The 20,050-nt window shown below is 36.6% G+C and overlaps 2 protein-coding genes across 4 annotated transcripts in view; one reads left to right on the forward strand and one right to left on the reverse strand.

Annotated features, from left to right (window-relative positions):
* Positions 1-554: 554 nt before the first annotated feature.
* Positions 555-9,982, reverse strand: LOC122347860 (cellular tumor antigen p53-like). Of its 3 annotated transcripts, none has more exons than XM_043243116.1 (11): positions 9,837-9,982; positions 9,126-9,220; positions 8,803-8,863; positions 7,980-8,177; positions 4,773-4,959; positions 3,895-4,007; positions 2,072-2,181; positions 1,318-1,442; positions 1,135-1,199; positions 928-1,031; positions 555-821 (listed from the first exon to the last, which is right to left on the reverse strand). In XM_043243116.1, exons 2-11 carry the CDS (start codon positions 9,191-9,193, stop codon positions 746-748), a joined length of 1,107 nt encoding a protein of 368 aa, XP_043099051.1. In that variant the 5' UTR covers positions 9,194-9,220; positions 9,837-9,982; the 3' UTR covers positions 555-745. The 3 variants fall into 3 exon arrangements, with proteins under 3 accessions (XP_043099051.1, XP_043099050.1, XP_043099052.1); XM_043243115.1 differs by having other exon boundaries at positions 1,135-1,214; XM_043243117.1 differs by lacking the exons at positions 555-821; positions 928-1,031; positions 1,135-1,199 and having other exon boundaries at positions 1,318-1,389.
* Positions 9,983-12,606: 2,624 nt separating this feature from the next.
* LOC122348704 (solute carrier family 2, facilitated glucose transporter member 4-like) overlaps positions 12,607-20,050 on the forward strand; it is a 36,203-nt gene continuing 28,759 nt past the window's right edge. Inside the window, exons 1-2 of the mRNA XM_043244484.1 lie at positions 12,607-12,842; positions 15,259-15,354. Coding sequence (XP_043100419.1) covers positions 12,810-12,842; positions 15,259-15,354 — 129 coding nt within the window. The 5' untranslated portion in view covers positions 12,607-12,809. The remainder of the gene's footprint in view (positions 12,843-15,258; positions 15,355-20,050) is intronic.

Here is a 20,050-nt window from a genome sequence, read left to right on the forward strand (position 1 = left end):
GGCTATATCCAGTGGCTTATAGACAACTTTGTGAATTTCCTTAAGTGGCCCAGCCTGGGATTGAACCCAATCAAATATTTGAAACCTGAAATTGTGCATCTGTCCATCCAACCCGACAGAGCTTGAGAGAAGAGTGGCTGATAATTGATAAATTGCTGATGAGCAAAGCTTGCCACATCAAACAAAAACACTTGAGACTGCATAAGTATTCATACCCTAAACTAAGTATTTAGCTGAAGTATATTTACAATGTACTTATTTAAATTTTTTATTTGTAATAAATTTACATAGATGTTACAAACCTTTTTCTGCCATACAGTTATGGTCTATGGAGTGTAGATTGATGTGGAGGAAAAAAAGTAATTTAAAGCAGTTTAACACGAGGCAGCAACTTAAAATGTGACAAAAATGATACCCCACAGATAATTTTTTATATTTTAAAGTTGCAAAATTTTTGTGACACGGTATGAGCGTAAATGGTACACGAGCATACTGTATGTATGAGCCTGACACGAATGAGCATGTATTGACAAATTAAGAGAAGACATGAAAAGTTACATTACAAAACATTTATTTCAACAATAAGAAAATATAAAAGTGGATGCAGGAAAAAAAAATTTAACATCTGGAAAACTTGGTTGGATATATACAACAGCTTGAACTCAAAGGTTACACTTTTATCTTCAGAAAACCAGTACACTTCTGATTTGTGAGTACAAATAAAGTAACAAAATGGAAAGATGTTTTAGTCCGAATCTTTTAGAAGAGATTTTTTGCCACTCTTCAGCTTCGGACAGGCTTCATCATGTTTTAAGGCATTTCTACAAGAGGGATTAAATGGTTTAGAATTTAATTTTTTTTAACATTTTAACCAGTATACAAAGGAACAAAAACAAGGAACCACAAAAAATCTGCTAGGAGTCATACCGTTTTTGCCTGTACTTTTCTTGATCAGCAACAGGCATCATGTGCATAAGCTCCAAACTAGCATTTATAGTCCTTAGCATTTCAAAACGCTCCTTTCCTCGTATCTGGAAAAAAGTACAAAAATAACTTCTGAAAAATCAAAAAGTACTTTCATGAAATGTGTTTTATACAGCAAAAATGATTAAAAAATATTCCAATGTTACATACCTGAAGAATGTAAATCTCATCAGTAGATTCAGGAGCAGCTGGATGGAGTGGCTCTTTCACCTGATCTGAAATTTTACGCTCTGTTATAATTTGTTTATAAAAAAAAAAAAAAGCACATGTCAATTAAAGGGCTAGACATTAAATTGAGGTAGTTATCAGTCTTGTTTTCTCAATTTTATTTACTTCTCTTTGTTCCAGTAACTGTCTGCCCAGTAATACTTTTCAGATTGTCTTCCTCTGTTTTGCGGTCACGACCTGGACATGCACATACACGAACTTCAAAACATCGGCGACCAAGAACCTGTCCACTGTGAATGTAGAACAGCACTGAATGGTCAACACTTAAGAGTTCTAAATGACTGTAAAAGTTCTTGGGTAAGAATTTCCTCTTTAAACTTATTTACAAAGGTACTGAGATTAATTTTTACTTAAGGGAGAAACCTTAAGCTAAAAGTAAGACTGCACAATTATATAAAATATGGTAAAAATTGTGATTAAATCTAGTTTAATGCGATTACAGGGCTCCAGACTAACATTTAGAAGAAGTGGCCCCAGCGCCACCAAGTACTACTGATGGTGGCACCAGGAGCAGATTTGGTAGCGCTGGAGGAAACAAAATTTAGATTTATCGTTTTGCATTAAAAAGTGCGGTGATTAATAATTTATTTCTTGGTGACACACATTTGACAGTAAAGCACTGGGCCTGAGTTAAGTAATGCATACAATATGCACAACTTTTCTTCTGCATATTCGATGTCCAGGCACGAAAGAGGTTTACCTTCAATGTTTATCAAACAAAGCAACAGCTATTTTAGTATTGTAATTTTGTCTAAAGCCTAAAAAAATTGTATAAAATCCTAAAAGATCTCTATAATGCAATGCTAAAATTACAGACAGAAACTTATACAATTGAAAGACAGAAAAGAGAGGGACTCACTCAAAGGTTTCCAGGGTCAGTATGGTGAAAATTGGTCTCCTATTCATCCCACCCATACAGCTGCTGTTGCACATGAAGTTCAGCAGTACGGTGGTTACCACTGAACCCAGCTATATGGGCAGAGACAAAATACAAACAATCAAGTTATTTGCAATATCATGCTCACAGACACTAGGGGTGTGACGATGCAAAGAGACAAAGTGCACATACTTGGTTCACTAGAACGAAACAGTATTTTAATACTAAAGACATTTTCAATGACAAAACATCTGTCTTTTAATTACAAAAACAATGCAGTTGTGTTCCGATCTTAGAATCTAGAGCCATAACTAATGAACCATCGAGTAATACTGATTATTGTGACAACCGAGTAATATATTTTTAGTAATTAAAATACTGAAAACCAGGCTTTATCTTGAATATATTTCGATATATCTTAAACTAAAGACGAGACAATAATAATTGGTTGAAATAAATGTTCAAAATGAAGATATCATATGGTTTTACTAAACTACCGGGTGATGTTTCATTTTTATTTCAACTTTTAAATCCTTGTGATTTTAATATTTGTCCATGTGCAACTTTAGAGCAAGGGTACTTTTTGCTTTTTGTTTTACATGTTGAAATCAACGTTGAAATCCTCCATTTTAATTATTTGTTAAGCATTTTAAGCTGCAAGATGGCACTAAAGAGTGAGAGATGGCGGGGTGATATCAATTACTAATGGTCAAGATGATTAGTAGTAACAGTTATTATCTGGGAATAACAAACCTTGGAATGTGGCGACTGACCAATCAGAATAGAGTATTCCACTAAGCAGCGTAATAAAAAAAAGTTTAATAATTATGACAGATAAACTATAAAACTAATTAAGTGCTTAATTCAGCAGCAAAAGATACTCTAGAAACATCATGGGTGCACAATTTTATAAAATCTAGTGAAACATTTTTATTTTCATAGTGCTTTGATGCAACCTGTGTTGTTAAAAGCGCTATATAAATAAAAATGATTGATTGATTTACAAATAAAAGTGGACGACTAAATCTGGTAAAATGTTACGCACTGCTCTTTGCATTGTTGTAAAGACACTTATAAATAAGTATATACTCAAGTTAAATGAAATTTCGGTAACACTTCATATTCTTATGAACATTCTGTTGACAATAACTGTACACCTACATATCAACTAACTATCATTAGAGTATAAGTGGACTGTGTGATTATTATCTGCTAACTCTTTATTGTGATTATCTCTCAACAGACATTTTACTGACTATAGGTAGCTTTTCAAGAACATGCCAACTTATTCTAACCTTAACCCTACCAGTCTACTAATACTCACACTCTAATGAAAGTTAGCTGACATGTAGGTGCAAAGTTACTTACTGTCAACAGAATGTTCATACGACACCATCAAAATAAAGTGTATATAAAATGTATATCACCGTAATGAAGGCAGCAACATGAGGTAGATAAAATAATATTCCTATATTGAGCGTTTCTCTTATTGTGTGCTCTTTAAATGTTTTAACACAAACTTTCTGATATCGCGAGACCACTTCAAGTACTTCTCCAAAATTTTTTAAGGGTTTTCCAGGACTTCAATTTGAAAAAGTCATATTCAAATACTTCAAGCACTACATTAGTATCATGCTACATAAGACAATTTATAAGATTAATAGTACACTTTTACTCAAAACAGCAGACTAACACACTAATGGCTGCTCAGCACCTGAGATTTCTTGAGATGCAACTGTATCTCCTGATATGTTTAATGCAACAAGACCAAAAAGCCAATAGATCACAATTGGTCAATGGTGTACCTGTGGAGACTCATAAAGCATGGTCACACTATGCCTCTTGGTGTTTGGATCCTCATGATACTGGACTCTCTGACTGCCCTCCACACGGATGAGATGGCTACGATGGGAAACACCTAAAAAGAAAAAAAAAATATGAGTTTTATAAGAATTGATGAGAATACAGGCACAATTTGAAACTGTGGTTTATTAGAAGTCTCCATAAGCTTTATACTGTACAAACTGTATGTGCTATTGCTATTGCCATACACCAACCCTACACCTAACACCACCTTTTACAGGAAACATTATGCCTTTTTAGATAAAAAAAAAAAAAAACACACCACTATTTAGTACTTTTTTTACGTATTATGAGGACATTAGCATCTTTATAAACCACCTTTAAATTGTAATAACTCTGTCAGTGAACAACGTGTCCCCAAATTGTGTGTTTGAGTTATAATCAGTGTGTAAAATCAAGTGTCGAATATGATTAAACACACACACATATGTAAACTGTCACATATGTAACTGTCTAAATGTGACATTAAACCCACCAATATATGACAGCAAATCAAAAAGAGAATCTAAATTAAATCAGTATTTGGTGTGACCACCCTTTGCCTTCAAACAGCAGCAATTCTATCAGGTACACATGCACACAGTCTTTCTCACATCCTTCTGTCTCTTCACGTAATCCCTGATGATGTTGAGATCAGGGCTCTGTGGGGGCCATGCTACCAGCTCCCTGATATCTGCTTCATTACAGTTTGCACGCCATGAATGACACACAGAGCTTGTTCTGAGACTAAACACAGCAATGTTAATATGCCCCCAACTTAGGACTGATCCTGGAATTAATTCTGGGAAATGTGAGAGAGCTGCATTTAATGCAGACAAACCTTCATTGTTTTCAGCGATGTTCTGGTGGTGTGGGCAGCGGATTACCACCTCAGAGACATGTTCAGATTTCTTATAAATCGCTGTGGCTCTTAGCATGGCACCCTTAGGTGGCTCTCGGCCCACCAGCACATCCACGGGACATGTTTTTGCAAGCTGACAATACAGCTTATTCAGCAGCTGAGAATACTGTGGGAAAGACAGACAGCAGGATGAGCAGGATGAATTGCATATTTCTGCCTATACACATTTCATTTATTTGGAATTCTGGTGATCAGAAATTATAAAATAACTTTAAATTTAAAATTCAAACAACATATTTAAGCACAGAGCAGAGAAAATACCCAATATGTAAAGATGTAAAAGAAATATACACAAGGTGCCCAACTTTGTGGAAGTCAGGTCATACAGTTTGTTAGCCATTGTTTAGACTCATCTCCACCAGACAGACAGAAAGACTGAAAGTGAAGAATGCTCGCTTTCAGTTTATAAATGAACAATATTTATTGTGCCTCCCATCCACTAAAGGGGCTTTTGTCCAGTGTAGTTCTAGGAATTGGCCAACAGTGTGGTTCCTAGAGGACTAATTTCTCCCTCCTGTTTTCCTGGTTGCATTTTCACTGACAGCAGAAACTCTGAAACGGCTGAATTGTGTTAGATCCTACTCTGAAGTAGAAGCTAATTTAGTTCCTCCAAATGGAGTTCCTAGAACCAAAATCGGTTCCTAGTTCCTGCGATGTTAACATGCTAAAAAGTCTGTAGTTCCACGTTTAGTTCATTTACCATGAAAAGGTTCCTGTGGTGTGAAAGGCTCTTAAATCAAAGTAGCATATGCTTTGTGCTTTGCTATTTTTAATATGAAAAAAGAGCTTCACACTGCTTTTAACCATGGGCTATCGTTCAAAACACCACTTTTAATCACGGAAAAGAAAGTTTCACAGCTGTAATTTGAAAGTGGTCTAAACACAGCTTTTTACCAGGTGTTTAGAAACCCTGCTCCATAGCAGGACTAGCACCGTATTTGTACCGTTAACCTTAAAGTGCAGTTTAAGTTTGTTCAGTGTAAAACAGAGATGTTTAAATTTACCTTTAGTCATATAGCACTTTACACTTTTACGCAAAGCAATCATACTGATGAGAGAGCAACAATATACAAGTCTCAGGTCTACCAAAAAACACAGAGCTTGTTTTTTTTTATAAATTAGAACAAAATATACAATAAAATAGAATAGCTAAGTGCTAGTAATAATTCACTTGAAGAATGCAAGCTTCTGGAGGCAGTGTAGGTCTTAAACTAGCTAGTTTCGGTATTTTGGTGCACTGCTAGGGATTGTTTTGTTGGCAAGCATCAGTACCTTGAATTGAATTTAATTGGCAACCAGTGCAAGCTGATGAAGAGAGGTCCAGCTAGAAATGTCTGTCAGACAGGCTGTAGTGTGAACAGCTACATGTGAACAGTTGAATGTCATCAGAATAGCAATAATAGAAAAAGCCATGCTTGTGGATTACAGACCCTAAAGATGACATGTAGATGGAGAATAGAAATGGTCTCAGCACTGAGCCTTGAGGAACCAAAGCAGCAACACACTGTGACTTAGAAACCTCACCCCTTCAAGACACCCTGAAGGACCTACTGGAGAGACACGACTTGAACCACTATAGTGCGGTTCCCTGAGGGTGGACAGGATGATCTGGTGGTTAACTGTGTCAAGTCAAATCACCTTTATTTATATAGAGCTTTTTAATAAAACAGATTGTGTCAAAGCACTTAAGTTTACAATCTGAGGATAGAGTGTCAGTAATGTATAATGAGAAGATTAAACACTAATTTTTATTTTTTTAATTCAGAGACGTCATTGTCTAGCTCAGTTTAGTTTAAAAATTATCTGTGCAATCAAATCAACGATAATCACTAGAATTAAGTGTCCACAACTGAGCAAGCCAGAGGTAACATCGGTAAGGAACCAAAACTCTGACAGAATGGTAAATAACTTCAAAATGGATTGTCATTGTGTGCGATTCAAATAAGCCGTCGTCAGTAAAAGATGGCAGACTATCAAACCTGTCCACCCCTAGGAAGAAGTGAAATTAGTGCAGAGGCTTGAGTAAGTGGCAGTGTTGAGGTTGAGACCTGAATGAATAGCAATAGATGAAAGAAGAGAAAGCAGAGAACGTAAGAACAGTACCCAGATTATTAGGATTGTGCTGCTAACGTACCGTGTAAGATTTACAAGTGTAATAGTAACTAATAGCAATTATATACCTGATTACACAATCAAATTCAGTTGGCCACGCCTTACTAAAAATCTAAACTGCAAAAACACACAAGACGCACAAAAACAAACCCGACTTCTTCTGCTCAACTGCTTCTTTATACCTGGCTTTGGCCTTGCCTTACTACTTATTAAACCAACACTGCAAGATTTTCTAGCAATGACAATCTAATGACAAAAGACACAAAACACATCTGCAAGATGTCTGTTAAAGATCTCTTGATCTGAAATCATCTGCTATAGGGCTGAGATGATAATTCAGAGATTTTTTCCAAATGCATTGCAATTCCTCTGGAATGAATGGTGAGCTTACATTTTACCAGCAGATGGCCCTGTACTGTAGTTTTCAGTACTAAAGAGTGCTGAAGAGGGCTTGTGTTTTCAGCTGAATGTAATTCCACCTCAGATCAGAATGCTTTTATTACTACAACCTCATTTTATAAATGATTTGGAAACAAGCAGAATATGTTTTTAAAGCATGCAGTGTTATCTGCTGTTAAAATTGGAGGTCAACCGATATTTAGTTTTACAGATACCGATTACTAGGTTAATTAACTTACCAATAGCTTTTGAAATGGATACTAGACAAAAAAGTACTAATTTACAAGGAGTACTGTTTTTATTAAAAAAAAATCACTTAAAGTTTTATTAGAAGATCAGACTGAAGCAGATATTTCTAGGCTTCCGTCTCTTTAAAACCAAATACATGAACCTAATACCGACACACCGATATGGACATAACCTACTGTGTTTACCAGAATACTTGCCAAAACAGGTATTTTTTACATAAATGTGTGTATATCTATCTATCTGCTTGCCAAACCGTGAGTGCTGGTCCATATGGATCACAGATCAGCTATGATTCATCGCACCCCTAAGGGAAAATTAAAATTTTTTAAAACTGTGTATATTCAAAATATTTAGTTCATTACTCACCGTTGATGTGGTCGACTTGGTAGTGCTGGACTGATTAAAGTGTAACTGGAAGTTGTATTCTCCAGGATAGTCTGTGGTTGAGGGCACTACAGTAGCAGGAGGCGGCAGGCTGTCCACAGCTGAGGCTACATCGTGTGCAGCAGAGTTCTCTGGAAGATCCAGGTCAAAGCCATCTGTAAAACGGCCATCGGGCAATGCCTGTGGCAGCAAGCGTTTAAATTTACAGACACATGCTTGTTTGATGCTTATTCTATTCTTTAGTTTTAAATTAGAAGCAATAAAATCCATGCAGCAGGGGCTAGTTAATACAAAAATTGTAATTAGCCTGTGTTAATTTGTGCATTTTTTATTTGCTTTTTTTTTTTTTTTTCTCCCAATAAGGCAAGTTAGGAGCTACTTTTAGCCTTACAAAAAAACCTCTCTTCTCCTAGCTTCAAAGTGAATATCACAACCCTCAAGACATTTCTTCTTACAAATCCTCATTTTGTACTTCAAATTCACTCCTATACTGTAATGTATTGTTTCACGTATGACAGTCTGCAGAAGTGAGAAAAACGGTTTTATTACATTTGAAATATGGATCTTACAAAAACGCAATGATTTGCTAAAAGAGGTCTTTATTTACTCTACAATAATTTTATGATGCCAATCTTTCATCTGGGACAGCCACAAATCATGATTGTTTAGGAGTTAAAACACAGGCTAATTTTGATTTTGGGGTAAACTAATCCAAACAGTTAAAACAGTTGTTGGATCTCAGACAGCAAAAAAAACAAAACACACAGTTTAAAGTGCGTCAAAGAAAGATGAAGCAAAAGCTTACAGCAGTAAGCCAAGCATCACTGTTTGTGCGAGGCAGCTCCTTGATCAGCTCACCAAATCCTCTACGGAAGTACACAACAAAAAAAGAATATCAAAACACTTCTTTAAGGGCTAGAGATCAATTTCTGAGAACTGATCTGGAACTAAATATTTCTTGTTAAATGACAAATTTAAAAAAGTAAAAATAAGCATTTGCAAATGAATGTACGGGCATCATTGATGCTTGTGACTATGTTCTGCATCACATTTTATTGTTAAAAAAAAAAAAAAAAAACCTAATAGTATAGTGATGTGTTCCTATAACTCAACTGTGTGTTGACTTACAGGTCCCCCCATATCTGCTCAAACTTGCCCTGGCTCATGGGCAGCTCTAGCAGCTCCTTATCACTCATGACACCGATCCCAGCCAACAGAGGACACTGGAGACAGCAGAAATATAGAAGAGTGAGAGTCTGGGACAAAAGAAACAACATACACAAAAAAGCCCAGAGTGCATAAAATATTGTTGACAGCACACTGAACCATGAAACTCTAATATACCTCTCTACCGGAAAAAGCCTCTCTGAACCAGAAACAGAAAATTTTTAAAAACTAAATATCTAATATCTAAATATCAACCATTCTACAGGTTACAGGTACTGGGATTTAGGAAAAAACTACCATTAACTCTATACTAAAACAAAGAAAGCGAACACACTTGATTTCCATTTAGGATTTTTAAAAATCTCGTGAAAAATATTGATAAATAGATAGCGTGTATTGATGTGCCCATAAGACAATAGAAAGAAAGAGCTAATAAATATCTCCGTGATTAAAGAAATGTCACAAGCCTAATCTAAACTTCGATAAATCGATTGATACGGGCAACACGAGATTATAACTCGTCAGATAGCCCGTAAAGTAAAAACATCAATCCTATTTCTTCATGGGTTAAGACGGGGACACGTTTTCATCGTTCGGTAGTTTAACCGCTACATAAAGAAGACTTTTATGATAAGTTTATGATTTAATCAGCGTATTGATCTGGGTCAATACCTCGCCTCCCGGTGAAACTCGTTTCCAAATCTCAGCACACTTGACGCTTTTGTATCTCGAGACGTCTCGATCTTGATAACTATTTTACAAAGCACAAACTCAGGCACTTCCTAGAGCGGCGAAGAGCGCGATCACGTGGGAGCGGTCACGTGACAGGCGCGAATCATTCGCGTGCATTTTTTGAATTCAAGATTGACTTGGTCCGGATTGCTGGGAGTGCCCACAAAAACGTCATATCCGTTTACGCCGTGGGAGAAAGCATACCAAATTAATTATATATCAAATTAAAGCGCGGAGTCCTTGTTAACGCTTGATCTTGACGTTTTGTTATGATTTTGACTCATTTTTGTTTGGAGCAGTGCTGAAAAGTTGCTGTGATAAAACCTAAGTAATAAAAAAAATACATTTTAAGATTTATATACTGCTGACGGAGGTAGCACAAACTGGGCGGGTATCGCACAACATCAGAACTGACAGCAGTTATTGATATACAACGTATGAAACATATCAAGCTTAATATTCATATTTATATGGACTCCATATACTAGGCTACTTTAATGAGCTGTCAGTCCTTACAGTGGCTTACAGTAACCCTCCTTCACATCAAATAAATGTCACTCCCTGATATGTTGTGATGTAAATGTCATAATCTATTAAAACATGTATTTCATATTATTATACACAATACTTTACGAAAATAATAGTAAAAGTAGGTTATAGTGTGTTTTGGGGCGTTAGACATTATATGATGAATATCTGTGGTTGTAGCCTATAACCAGTTTTACTGCTAATGCCATATTTAAAGTACGGTTAGTGGAGCAAATATATTTTAGTTTACCGATACTAACTATTTTTGTTTGTTGTAACCCAGCACCACGTGTATTTGTGAAAATTATTAGGCTACAGGCTACGTTTAACACAGTAGTGCAGTTTTTAATATATCAACAAAAAGTGTGACAAACTTGTACTCTAGTCTTTATCACTTTATTAAAATTAAGCAAAACAAAAGACAAAGTTTACTTTTAGAATCCATCACATTTAGGCTTATATTAAGCAGTCTCTTGCCTAAAGACTCAATCGGATAACAGTGTCAGGAAACAACATCTCTGGGTCGTTTTTGGCCAGTCACAGATTCCGTACGACAGTCCAACCCAATACGACATGTCTTGTTCCGTCAAATGACAGAAATTATTTTATGTAGTCTATTTTGGGTCAACATCATGCTTTTCCAATGAGGGGAAATGACTGTTTTCTCCTTACGTCAACTCCACCCACACAGCTATAACACGACACTGACAAGTAATTGTATTTTGTATTAACAATTATATTAAATAAGAAATTAACAGGATTTTTTTTTGTTTCAATGATATTTAGACTTATATAACATTTATGCCTCATTGAGATGTCACTTCTGAAGGTGTCTTAAGTCTGCAGAAATGAATTTAGCTAAAGGGGTGCAGAGCCAGTGGCGATACACATTAAAGGGGTGGATTTTTGTTAAATTATTTATTTATATATTTTTCAATTTTTGAAGGCTCGATTGTGTTTATAAACACTGATCTGCTTTCAATAATTTAATGACATATAGTTTTTATACCCTTTTTATTATTATTTTTATGTTAGACCTGTATTTACATTTGAAAAATGCTATTTATAAAGTTTATAAAAATAAGAGCAACAAATCAAAATTGTACTTTAAATGTCACATGCGGTCTACACTGAGCACTGGATCTACATTATTAATGCTGTAGCAGATCCTGTGTCCATCTTTAAGGGGTTTGGTTTCTCTGGGTTCAGTGAGAAAGGCACACATGACTCTGGCTGGGGCCCTTCAGCTGACAGATATCAGATTTAACCAACCTTTCTTTGCCAGGAACATCAGAGGATCAAGGAGAGAGGTGTTTGATAGGAACAAGGCAAGCAAAGTATAGAAAGAGAGGCATGAATTGGAAGCATGATAAACTCCCAGGGGTGTGTGGTAATTAAAACTTTTAATCTGAGTGAACATCTGACATTTTTCCATTGAATCGATCGTATTGGTTTGGTTTAAGACTTTAACGCCCAGCCTCACAATTTTTGACTAAAAGCAAGAACCCGCACACCTCAAGATATAAGTGGTACAGTCCACAATTGAGGAACACCTGTTGCTTTGGCAGGATTCTTTTCGTGTGACATGGGAATGAGTTTGTGGGGAGGGGGTTATAGGAGTTTGTGACCCCTTCGGCATGTGTTCCAAAATAGAAAGGGATTTTTAAGCTATGAAAAGCTGGACAATAGAGACTAGATCAGCCCAGCTGACCACTCTTGGCTGGGTATCTGGACTCTCTTGGCCCAGCCAATCATGTGGTGAAAGCTGAACCAACAAAGTGAATCTTTAAAAACCTCAAACCATACATTAAAATATTACTTTCAGCTTATTAGTGTGGATATACAGAATATCTAACAGTGCATTAATGGTTATCTTTATAGTAATTAATATCGTAATTAATTTCTCTTCAGGTCTGTGCAAATAAATAAACAATAAGAAAAGCATACTAAAGCAAACGTCATGCAAGCCATGCTACTGCACCCTTACTCTTTTACTCTTTTATGACACATAAGGACAATTTGTATGTCAACAAACCAACCTTGTAGGACCGGAGCTAATGGAAAGACTAGTCACTGTTGCTACGCTTTTCACATAGATCTAAACCCCTCCCCTCGGCCTCAGCCCACACTTCAAAAATAAATGCGGGTGGAGAGATTGTGAGCATGTGTCCCCATACCCTCCTCTTCAAACCTCATGTGTCACAGAGGAAATTTAGACATTGGAGTAACACTTGATCCTAGAACTGTATTCCATACTTTTTCTGTCTAGCTCCTGTGTGTTTAAAAGGACCAATTAAATTCACAAATCTGTGCTTTGGAATAATACTGTTTTGGAAAAGACTTGCAAAACAGGAGCAAAACTTTGAGCCTTGCACGCTCAGCGTCATGCCGGCTGGGTTTCAGCAGCTGGGAGGGGAGGTAATGAATAGATTGTGTATTATCTCTGTTTTAAACCCAATCTTTGAATTGCTATGTATGTTTATGTGTACAGTAATGGCTGTGCTGTTATTATTTAACTACAGTAATAGATTATGAGAACGTGTCTGATTAAATATTACGTTAATATTCAGATGCGCAGCTTGTCAGTTCTGGTAAGATGATAAAGTTGTCCCAAATTATTGTGATTGAGCGAGGGTAAAATCAACATTGCAGTTGGAGGAAGTATGCAAATGGTCACATGTTTCAAGGTCAAATCTTTGCTTTTTAAATGACCTAGAGGTACTTAGTAAAAGCATTGCAGTCACACAGTGGACTTGAAATGATAAAGTGTAACTAGCTGAATACCAATACTTGTTGGTAACAACCTTTGTGTTGTGATGACAGTAATCATGACCCTGAGACAGCACTAACTGCCAACTTCAACTATATTCAGTAGCACTTTATTGAAAAATATATATTATGTACTTATTGAAGTACTTACAGTAACTAGGTAATAACTAAGTACTAACCCTGATCCTAGCCCATGTGCTTACCTATTTACTTGGTACACTGTAAGATTATTATAAGTTCATGTAAGTACACGTACTGTAAATAAAGTGCAATCCATTATGCCGGTAGGTGTTAATACCTCACATTAACTTTTTGTATATATTTGCAAAAGTAGAGTACACTCAATGATAAGCAAGAAAACTCCTATAGCTTTTTTAATAATACATATTGCTTTTATATCTCACATCAAAAAAGGGTAGCTTTTAAACATTTATTAAGCTGAAACTGAAACATAAAAATGCTTTGCATTATTAACATTGTTTCATTACATGTTTCATAACAAATCATGTTGTAGCCTGAAACTCAAAATAGCTGGGTAAAGCAGAGGGAAGAAAGAACATTTCATATAATTTGTCTCTTTTTTCTTTTTTTGTCATTCACAATTGTTATATCATACAAATATATATATATATATATATATATATATATATATAGAGAGAGAGAGATAGATAGATAGATAGATAGATAGATAGATAGATAGATAGATAGATATAAATATAGCCGAATCTCAAAATAATTGGGTAATGCATGCAAAAAAAGTTGTAAATTTAATTTGCCTCTTTTTTGTCATTCATAATTGTGCATTATATCATAAAACAATGAAACCTTTCTTATTTATATCTAATTATGAGTGTCAAACACATCTCTCTAACCAAATAAAACAGAATTAAATATATATATATTAAAATTGTAAAATTGTTTTATTATTGATTATTGTCAGCAGATATAAACAAGAAAGCTTCCATTGTTTTATGATTTAACGCACAATTATGAATGACAAAAAAAGAGACAAATTAAATTTACAACTTTTCTTATTTTTTTGCATGCATTACTCAGCTATTTTGAGATTCAGCTATATCCATATATACACATCTATACACACGCAGACACATTGTTGTGTGATATAATGCACAGTTGTGAATAACAAAAAAGGAGACAAATTAAATGAACTTTTCTTATTTTCTTCCCCTGCTTGGGCTAAAACAAGAAAGGAGTGTGCTTTGTGCTGCGCTGCTGTCACTCAGTGAAAAGACAGGTGTCTGGCTGTAAATGCCACATGAACCACTCAGACATAGGTAACAGACTGAACCATTTACTTCTAAACACATGACAGACAGAACAGAGCAAACTTGGTATAAAGCTTTAAAAAAAACCTGCAACCCTTAATTAAACTTGAAGATTCATATTTTTCAAATATTGCACATATTGCTGTAAATACATTGTAGTCAATGACTTAATTGTTGTATATGTTCAGTTATGTCCCTGGGGGTCTGATACACATCCAGCTGACAAGATAATGATTAATATCTTTCTTACTTACAACAGTTCTAAATAAATACATTAACATTTTAGTCCAATGTACAGATATAGAATTACAATATATATCAATATAAAATATAATATAATAATAATAATAATAGATTGTGGTATGAGTATTTATGTAGTTTCCTTACATTAAAGATTTGTATCTGTTTTATTTATTTTCATGTTAGCTATATTTAAATTGTTCCATTTGTACTTTAGTTAACATGAACTAACAATACAAATATTTTTAAAGAACGTATTAATCATAATGAACCTTCATTTCAACATTCACTAACATCAATTGTTGTTTCTATTAATATTTATTGGGTCTTTTTTAGTTTTTAGTCATTAAGATTACCAAAGATTAATAAATACTGTAGCATATCTATTACTCATTTATAGTTAATGCTAATTAATTGACATTAAATAATGTGACCTTACTGTAAGTGTTACAGATTTGACCAGCAATGTGCAGATAAAATTGTTCAGCTTCAATGGATGTATGATATCTCAGTTATTAACACAAAATTTTGTCCTGCAGAGAATAACTGGAACCCTCGCACTGTCAGTGTTTACTGCTGTTCTGGGTTCCCTTCAGTTTGGCTACAACATTGGAGTCATCAATGCACCACAGAAGGTAATAATTCACGCTAATCAGTTGCTCATAGATATTTTAGGCATATTACAACTGTAATTTTAAAACTTGTTTTTGAATTGTTACTATATTTATAAACAGTGACTTAATATTTTTAAGTCTTAGCTAAATTATATGACATTATTGTTTCATACTAAAGGTCACATTTTGGAAATCTCTGTTCTTGTGCCAGGACTACTAAATATACACGATTCCTTATCAACTGTCAGGGCTGAACTATTGGGTATTTGGGACAAGGAGGGAGGAAATACAAAAATAACAGTCTTTAATAATCCACAGGGGTAATAGAGGAAAAACACATGTAGTACATCAGGAACACCAGACAAGAAAAACAGGAACATAACACTAAAGAGTAATAAACAAATAAACAAGAGAATAACTACACACACCAGGAATGAATAAACTCATTTCACATAAGAAACTGGGTAACAGAGCACATGAAGAGCAAATCTAAAACACAAACAGTCCATGGCCGTGACTTGTCCTCACACTATAGACACAACATAGGGAGAACAGGAAGGACTTATATTAGGAGGAACCAAATGGGACCCAGGTCACAGCCATAACAACAACCAGGGCTTGACAATAACACCCACCAACCTGCCAAATATGAGTAGATTTCAACTGTGGCGGGTAACACAGTTACTACCACCAGTTACTCTGACGGGTTGCATTTTAATGCGACATTAATGCTTGAAAGTTGATTTTTTGAAAGTGAAAGAAGAAAATTTTACTTGCCCAGTCAGACAACTAATCTGATTAAAACATCTAACTCCACAGAAATATCGGTGAGAATGGTTCTGATTTATTTACATTCTGTGCATTTAAATGGTGATTAATCAGATAATGAGTAACAAGTTAACGCCAAAGAGGCTCATGTAGCTCGTATATGTGTGAATCAAAACAAAGGAACTCAACAGCCAGCCTAGTTAACATAACACGACCAAGAGAAGGAAGTTCCCTGAAAACCATGATTGCAAATTTGACATTATATACAAGTTAAAATGAGTAGTTAATATACATTTTACTTCCGTATTTGAATTTATCCAAAGGATATATTGTTGACTGTTTTTGCTCCATTTGGAAATAATAAATCATAATAAAAACAGATTCAAACAAAGATCACAGCAGAACAGTCACGCACAACACACAGAGCAGTGGTGTTTATTGAAGGATTCATTTTTATTCGAGATAGACTACTATTATTGAATTTTTTATCATTTGAGTCAATGATTCAGTGGTCCATTCATAAGAGCAGGCACTTGCTTAATTCTTGAACAAATCAGCCGTCTGTCACGCTGTGGTTGATGTAGAAGGAGCACTCGACGTGGAGATAACTTTTAACAGTTTTAATCTTACACAAAAAAGGCAAATCAACATACAGACAGACAGGCAGGCAGGCAGGAAGACCGACAGAAACCACACGCATTAAAGGATGAAGACCGGACCACCAAACAGAAACAAACTGGGCTTTTTAAACACAAGGTAATTGACACAAATAAACAAGGCACAACTGAAGACAATAAGACAATCAACTAGGAACAGAAAGTGTTTCACACGGAGCACATGGGAGGTGAAAACAACAACAACAAACAAGTCCAAATACATGACATTACACCCCCGAATGAGCAAATGGGAACTTGGGAGGAGGTTCAGGTGGAGGACGGACCCCAAGGAGGGGTTGGCAAACAGAGACAAACACAGAGTCCAGGGAGGAACAGACAGAGGGAAGAACCATGGAGGAGGAATGGCTTGTTGACTCCATGGGGCCGACTGATGGCGGAGCAGGTGGTGGAGGAGCCAGAGACGGAGAGTTGAAGAGCAAGGTTGACACCGAGGAGCTGGAGGGCATAGGCAATGCCGTTGGCACCGGCAATTGTTGCGGAGACAGGAAACGAGAAGGACGTGACAGAGGACTGAGGTGGAACCGGGGGGATGGAGCCAAGGGGGAGCCGACAGGTCTACAGGCCGAGGTGGAGTCCAGGACTCGGAGGTTCGATGACGAGGTGAGGGATCCTCCACCCATGGCAGTGATGGTGACAGGCAGACAGGCAGGCTGCTGGGAGACACCAACGGTGGCTGGATAGGGTGATCAGACTTTGTGCGCGGTCACTGGAGGGGGCGCTGGAGGTGCTGGCACTAGAGGGTGCCCTTGGGGAACAGTCTCTGGACTGCTGGATGGGACCAGCAGGGATTCAGGACAGCTGGACGGAACCAGCCAGGATTCTGGATGGCTGGACAGAACCAGTGGGGATTCGGGATGGCTGGATGGAACCAGGAACTTAGGACACAGGAAGGGGTTAAGGTCATTTTAAAGTCTATTAAATTTTCATGAAGATCCAACTCTTCTTGTAGCTCCAACAGCCCCAGATGGATTATAAGCTCATCCTCAGCTGTGGTGCAGTGGGTGGAGTAAAAACGTGCACAGAAAGCTGTCCGGGTACCGGGAGTTGTTGGCCAGGAAAAAAAAGTCATCTGTGTGGTCCTTGAGAGAGTGATCCCCCTGCTCCAGCAGGAGAATGAGGACATTGGGGTCTTTCAAAGGGGAAAACATAACAAACAATAAACAAACAAATGGGGGAGACACGCAGCCTACAACTTTTAAAAGGGTCCGGTCTTCTGTCACGCTGTGGTTGAGGGAAAAGGAGCACTCAACAAGGAGATAACTGAGATAACAGTTTTAATCTTACACAAAAAGGGCAAATCAACATACAGGCAGGCGGGAAGACAGATAGAAACCACCAAACAGAAACAAACTGGGCTTTTTAAACAATCAATCAATCAATGAATCATTTTTATTTATATAGCGCTTTTAACAACACAGGTTGCATCAAAGCACTGTACAGTACACAAGGTAATTGACACAAATTAACACCTTAAGACAATAAGACAATCAACTAGAAACAGAAAGTGGGTCACACGGAGCATATGGCAGGTGAAAACAACAACAAACAAGTCCAAATACGTGACACCGTCTTAACAAATCATTTAAAGACTGCAACGACTCATGAGTTGTTGAAGATGCTGCCACGTACAAACGCTTTAGTTTCATAGTAGCTTATCTTTTTGCCAACATTTCATATTTATTATATAATATAATATTATATATATATATATATATATATATATATATATATATATATATATATATATATATATATATATATATATATATATATATAGACCGATTTTATACATACTGATTTCATATGATTGGTAACAGCCCTATATTATCTTAATTTTATTAAGTGAAATTATTAATAAAATGTAAGAACTTGTTATGGAAGAATATGCATGCACTTAATACAGTATACAAATGCCCTTTAAATAGGTCAAATGAAACATTTGTGTGCGGTAAGTCATTAAGTCATATCAAATGTAATTTCCCAGCAAGAAAATTGTGGCCAGTAATAATTTTGAGTGGCTAGTAAGCCACAGTAAGCAAGGTAATGTCAAGTCCTGATGGTGAACCATGGTAAAGCCTACAGAGGTGGGGCCATTGAAAAGGAAGGCCAAAGATTCCAGGGGGCCAACTAATGGCAGCAGAGCAAGCGGCAGAGGAGCCCAAGGCAAAGACATAGAGCCGATAAGCCAGGGTGACGGAGAGGAATGAGAGGACCAGTGGAGCAGATGGAGCCATGACTGACGTAAAGGAGTAGATCTGAAATGCAGTGGTGAAGCCAGAGAAACAGAGGACCAAGGTGGAGCAGAAGGGATGAAGTGATGACGCAACAACCAGAGTAGTGGTTGATGCCAGATCAAGGCCAGTCGGTATACCAGACAACGAGATGTCCCTTCGCTTTCCATTCATCCAGATCCATATCCAGCTCAGCTCGGATGTGAAGACCAAAGCATACTTATGGACACATCCCCAAATCATATTTTTTGATTGGGTCTCATTTACTAAACATGCATAAGCACAAAGCTTTGTGTGAAATGTGCGTTTGGACGCTTTCACATCATCCTAATCGGCCGATCATAATCACAATTGAAGACATTGTTGCGCTAAGAAGAGAGCGCGTCTTTAGATATCGCACAAATTAGTTTGCTGAGCATGACGAATGGCTGTTCAGTTTACACCAGTGGATACACTATTAAATAGCAAATGTTTTCTGCCTTCCGCCTCCGACAGCAAAGCATCACATTCATTATTGTTAAAGTTCTTTTTGTCTTTTGTTTTAGTGCCACAATTGTCTTTCTCTGGACAAGGCCGCTTTGAGGAAAGCCCTTATATGGGTCTGGTTTATGCATGTATTATGCAAATTACTAACCTTGTGCATGGGGCCACTCATTTAGAAGACTTCATATTCACAGAAAAACGAGTTCAAGAACAAGCTCATGTGCGTGTGCACGTGTTGTGTATTAGGTGGAAAGTATTCCTGACACTTAACTACTAGTGATTATCGTCGAATTGATTACAGAGACCGTCTCTGCATTTAATAACAAATTGGTCACTCTCGTCATTATACATCCCTGTCATTGTATTCTTCTACTTTATAATGTACAGTGCTTTGATGCAACCTGTGTTGTTAAAAGCGCTATATAAATAAAAATGATAGATTGATTGATAAACAGGTATGATGTGGGCAAAATCAATGAGAAAAGTATAACAGAGAAAATTTGAAGCAGAACAGAGAAACACAGACAGGGTAGCACAAACAGTCCAGGGGAAATGCCC

This window comes from Puntigrus tetrazona, chromosome 7, assembly GCF_018831695.1.
Source record: "Puntigrus tetrazona isolate hp1 chromosome 7, ASM1883169v1, whole genome shotgun sequence".
Classification (NCBI taxonomy): Eukaryota; Metazoa; Chordata; class Actinopteri; order Cypriniformes; family Cyprinidae; genus Puntigrus; species Puntigrus tetrazona.